General features: G+C 45.2%; 1 protein-coding gene across 1 annotated transcript in view; it reads right to left on the minus strand.

The window, feature by feature from the left end:
- Positions 1-788: 788 nt before the first annotated feature.
- The window catches only part of Knstrn (kinetochore-localized astrin/SPAG5 binding protein), a 12174-nt gene continuing 7339 nt past the window's right edge, over positions 789-5623 (minus strand). Inside the window, exons 6-8 of the mRNA XM_013010005.1 lie at positions 4786-4841; positions 3846-3920; positions 789-1459 (exon numbers count right to left, since the gene is read on the minus strand). Of these exons, the coding sequence (XP_012865459.1) occupies positions 1328-1459; positions 3846-3920; positions 4786-4841 (263 nt within the window). The 3' untranslated portion in view covers positions 789-1327. The remainder of the gene's footprint in view (positions 1460-3845; positions 3921-4785; positions 4842-5623) is intronic.

Here is a 5623-nt window from a genome sequence, read left to right on the forward strand (position 1 = left end):
CAAAGGCCCACCTACAAGCACTACAGAAGAAAATATGGCTGTCTTGGGTAAACCTAAGGGGAAGGTGCTGTATAGACTTCAGGAGGTGGACTATGGGATGTATGGCATTAGGCCCAGTTCTGGGTGTGCCAGGCAAAGAGCACACAGGGAGATGTGGTGGATGGAACCTAGCATTCACTGCTACAAATGGGGTAGAGGGATGTGGGTGGGGTGATACTGACAGGTACTGAAGAGTGGAGGAAAAATATTCTAGATCAGTGAGAATATCCTGAGTTTAATATAATGTTCAGATGAGATATTTAGGTTAAAAGGTTATTTCTCCTTTTTTTTTTTTTTTGTCAGTCGTGGGGCCTGAACTCTGGGCCTGGACACTGTCACTCAGCTCTTCAGCCTTCAGTTCAAGGCAAGCACTCTACCACTTGAGCCACAGCACCACTTCCAGCCTTTTCTGCTTATATGGTACTGAGGAATGGAACCCAGGGCCTCATGCATGCAAGGCAAGCACTCTACCACTGAGCTACCTTCCCAGCCCTGTATCTTTTTTTTGTACCAGTGTAGGGCTAACTCAAGGCCTTGTGCTCTGGCTCAGGTGTCTTGCTCATAACAAGGCCTGAGCCATGCCTCCAGCCTGACATTTTGTTAGCTAACCGGAGATGTACTCATACAGACTTTTCTGCCTGAGCTGGCTTCTAACGGTGTTCCTCCAGATCTCAGCCTCCTGAGTAAGGTAGGATTATAGGTAAGAGCCACTAGCACCAGCTTTAGAAGTCTATTTTCATTCCTCAGTGTTACAGTCAGAATATTTAAAATATTTATTTCAAAAGTAATACTTAAAAACAGACAGACAGATGTCATTTGGATGAAAAGCTCCAAGATGTATTATTTGCAAGTCCAGTTTCATAAATTGGCAATGAAGTACTATTCTGTCCATGACTCAATGATGTCTCCTGTGTGCACCTCTGCTCCACTGTAATTAAGGGTTGCTTTCTGCAAATCTGCCTGTGACTTCCTAGATTCTTCGACGGTAGCTGATTAAGTCTCCTGATTCTAATGGTGGGCTGTTTTATGGCCTAGGAGGTGGAGTCAAGCCTCCAGGACCCTTGTGTAGGCCTCCATTATCTACAAGTGAAGCTCAGAACTGACCAATCTGAAGCTAGGGAAAATGGCTTAGAAGAGGAACTCCCATTCAGTATAAACTGCCCTGAATCCTACTGTAGAAACAGTTGTCAACTGGGGATGGAGAGTTCAAGATTATGGCCAAGAAGATATCCTACATGGCTTCCTCTGAGTTTACCCCAAGTGGGAGCCACCTGGCCAGTGCCTTTTATTACATTTCTAATAGCTGCTCCATTTCCTCCAAGGCTACTGAAACGTCACTGGCTTGATCATTACACAGAGTTTGCTGTTCCAGGAATCGGATCCTTTCTTCTTCTTTCATCTTCAACTTTACCTTTAAGGCCTGCAAAGCAAAGCATTATAAAAGAAAAAAAAAAATCACACAAAACTTTTACTTTTTTTTTTTTTTGTGGTGGGGAGAGGGGGTGTGAGGGGTGGCCAGTCCTGGGGCTTTAACTTGGGGCCTGTGCGCTGTCACTGAGCAAAAGAAGCTCAAGGCTAGCACTCTACTACTTGAGCCACAGTGCTACTTCCAGCTTTTTATGTGGTACTAAGGAATTGAACCCAGGGCTTCACCCATGGTAGGCAAGCTACATTCCCAGCCCAAACTCTTTTTTTTTTTTTTGTTGGTCATAGGGCTTGAACTCTGGGCCTGGGCGCTGTCCTTCAGTTCTTCAGCTCAAGGCTAGTGCTCTACCACTTGAGCCACAGCACCATTTCCATCCCAGTCCAAAACTCTTGAGTCACGAGACAATGCCCACACTGGAACCCCAGGCTTCTATTCCCTTGAAGAAGACCAGTAGAAAACCAACAGACACTGTATTTTCTATCTTTTGATATCCTCTACGTCTCATCCAACAAGTGGAAGCAGCCAGAATTAAAAATCCTGGCTGGGCAACAGTTGCTCACGCCTGTAATCCTAGCTACTCAGGAAGCTGAGAGCTGAGGATCGCAGTTCAAAGCCAGCCCAGGCAGGAAAGTCCCTAAGACTCTTATTTCTGTGGCTCAAGTGGTAGAGAGCTAGCCTTGAGCTAAGCATTTGCCATGAGCTGAAGAGCTGAGCTGCAGCACCCAGGCCCAGAGTTCAAGCCCCATAACTGACCAAAAAAAAACAGAAAGAAAGAAAAAAGAAAAAGGAAAAAGCATGCTGACGTTTGCAGTGCAGGCCTCGTCCTTGAGATGACAAGCTCCCACGGCAGGGCTTTTGCACAATCTCATTCTGTCAGTGTCCACTGACACATTCCCTAGACATGTGCACATTTCTGAGCTACAGCCCCAGACCCAGATGCAAGCTCTTCTGTGTTCAGGAACAGAAAAAGAAAAAAAAAATTATTGGGAAAAATCTGGTTAAATAAAAAATAGGCTTGGAATTCAGTTAACAATACATACACCAATGTTGGGGTATATGACAACTATAAAATGTTTCTATTAAAAAATTCAATTTTTTGTATTATTTTTACAACTTTTCTGTAAATCTAAAATTAATTCAAAAGAGTTTATTAAAAATAGACAAGTGCTGGGCATCTGGTGGCTCAGGCCTATAATCTTTTTTGTCAGTTATGGGGCTTGAACTCTGGGACTGGGGGCTGTCCCTCAGCTCTTCAGCTCAAGGTGAGCACTCCACCATTTGAGCCACAGCTCCACTTCCAGTTTTCTAGTGGCTTATTGGAGATAAGAGTCTCATGGTCTTTCCTGCCTGGGCTAGCTTTGAACCATGATCCTCAGATCTCAGCCTCCTTAGTAGCTAGGATTACAGGTGTGAGAGGTGTGAGTCATCGGCACCCGGCAGGCCTGTAATCTTGACTACTCAGGAGTCTGAGATCTGAGGATTGCAGTTTGAAGCAAGCCTGGCCAGAAAAATCTGTGAGACTCTGATATCCAACTAACCAGAAAAAAGATGGAAGAAGATCTATGGCTCAAGTGGTACAGCACTAGCTTTGAATAAAAAAAGCTTAGGAACAGTGCTCAGGCTCTGATTTCAAGCCCCAGGACTGGTACCAAAGGGGAAAAAAAAAAAAGCCAAGTAGCTGGGCACTAGTGGCTCATTCCTGTAATTCTAGCTACTCAGGAGGCTGAGATCTGATGATCCCAATTCGAAGTCAGTCTAGGCAGAAAAGTCTGTGAGACTCGGGGCTGGGAAGGTGGCTCAGTGGTAGGTAGAGTGCTTGCCTTGCATGCCTAAGGCCCTGAGTTCGACTCCTCAGCACCACATAAGCAAAAAGAAAAAAGCCGGAAGTGGCGCTGTGGCTCAAGTGGTAGAGCACTAGGCTTGAGCTGAAGAGCTGAGGGACAGTGCTCAGGCCCAGAGTTCAGGCCCCACGACCGGACCCCAAAAAAAAAAAAAAAAAAAAAAGAAAGAAAAGTCTGTGAGATTCTTCTCTCCAATTAAACCGCAAACAGCTAGAGGTAGAGCTGTGGCTCCAGTGCTAGAGCACTAGCTTAGAGCACAAAAGCTATGAGTATTGCCCAAGCACAGAGTTCAAGCCCCAGGACCAGAAAAAACAAAAAACAAAAATCAAAAAGCCAATCATAATGGCACACATTTGTAATCCCAAGAGGGATTAAGAGGCTGAGGCAGGAAAATACTAAGTTTGAGGCTAGCCTGGGCTACTTAGCAAGACCCTGTCTCAAAAACAAATACAGGGATAAGAGAGGGAAGTACTTCTCCATCAGTCTTCCAAAGTGGTAGAACACAATAGTACTGCCTTAAGATACCATTGGCCCCTCACCTGTAACTCCTCCATCTGCTTCCTGGCAGTTTCATTAAAAAGCTTCAGCTCATCTTGCAGCGTTTCTAATAGCAACTAAGAGGAAAGCAAATGTGATAAATCTTCAAATAAAAGGAGAGCTGGATTAGGCGATGGCTAATGTCCTTCCACTCATTCATCACTTACTGTGGACTCTTCATTGAGGCCCCTTGAAGGTCCTTTTTAGGAATAATTGCTAAGTACTACAGACTTCTACTTCTACATCTAACGTAGAGCAAAGACATCCTCTATGTCCTCTGCACTACTCCAGTATTTATCTGAACCATCTGAAGTAACCAGACTCAAGAATTGGTTTCTTCCCACGGGTCTTGAGATACTAAGTCCATGAACTATAACTAACTGCTTATAAGAGCTGAGGAAGGATCCATTCTGAGTTGAAGATGACAAGTGATCTCTCAGGGGAAGAGGTCAGACAAATTTCAAAGACAGTAAGCCTATATGCATTACCTTCCTTCTTTAAAAAAGCAAACAACAGAAAGCTGTGAGTTCAAATGTAACAGGCTGGAGAAATGCATCATACCGTTCTCAGCAGGAGTAGGGGAGAAATTTAAAAAGTGAAGAATGGAGAAAATAGGAAGCTCTCCGTACAAGTTTGCCCTATCATGTTTCTGACAACAGTGCTGGGAAATGAACCCAGGACATCATGCATGCACAGTAAGTCCTTTCCCCCTGGGCCACATCCCTGCCCCCTCCCTGTACGTGTTGTAAAGAAGTGCACTTTCAGGTAAGACCTACTTACATTAAGTTCACAGCTACCCTTCATCTAAAATATGCTGTTAAGTACACATTCCCTTGTTCATGGAAAAGCAAAGCTTCTGGGGTTTGCTGAGCACAGGTAGAGATCTTAGCTCTACAGATCCCTGGGTCACAGGGCCCCATGCATTCACACTCATGCCCTCACCATAGAGTCCGAGTGATCCGTGGTGAGTTCTTGCTGTGAAGCCAGGGTCTCACTGCCTAGAAAGCATGGAAGCAATAAAGTCAGCCTCACCTGGGAACAATACCCTCAATGGAACACACCTCTAGAACAACCACACGTGTATTCCTGAGGGAAACTTCTCTGTATGTCTACTCCTGGGCATTCTGCATTTGTTTATGCACATCCTGGAACTTGAACTCAAGACCTGGGCACTATTTCTGAGCATTTTTTGCCCAAGGGATCCTGCAGTTTATCCAGTCAATTCAGAGTCAGCATTTCTTAACCTCTCAGGTCAGAAGCCAGGGACCTCTCCCTGGCAGTCTCTTAGGTCAGGAGCCAGGGACCCTTCCTGGCAGTCTCTTAGGTCAGGAGCCAGGGACCCTTCCTGGGCAGTCACTGACTCCTGTATTTGGCTTGAGCTGCCTCACAATCTCTAGGCAATTCCTATTCTCTACAAACAGTGTTCAAACAGGAATCACCTTTGTGTGATGTTTCTATGTTTATACTATTTCCTTCTGCATGTAAGCTGAGTTCCCTCTGCTACTTCCCACATAAACTCAGCACTTGGGAGGCTGAGGCAGGAGGAACAAGTGTTCAAAGTCACCCTGAGCTATAGAGTGGGTTAAAGACCCCTATGGCTATAAAGACCCTGTCTCAAGAAACAATACAAACAAAAACCAACATCAAGGGGCCGGAAAGGTGGCTCAGTGGTAGAGTGCTTGCCTTGCATTCATGAGGCCCTGGGTTCGATTCCTCAGCACCACATAAGCAAAAAGAAAAAAGCTGGAAGTGGCACTGTGGCTCAAGTGGTAGAGCGCTA

This window comes from Dipodomys ordii, unplaced genomic scaffold, assembly GCF_000151885.1.
Source record: "Dipodomys ordii isolate 6190 unplaced genomic scaffold, Dord_2.0 Scaffold11, whole genome shotgun sequence".
Lineage (NCBI taxonomy): Eukaryota > Metazoa > Chordata > Mammalia > Rodentia > Heteromyidae > Dipodomys > Dipodomys ordii.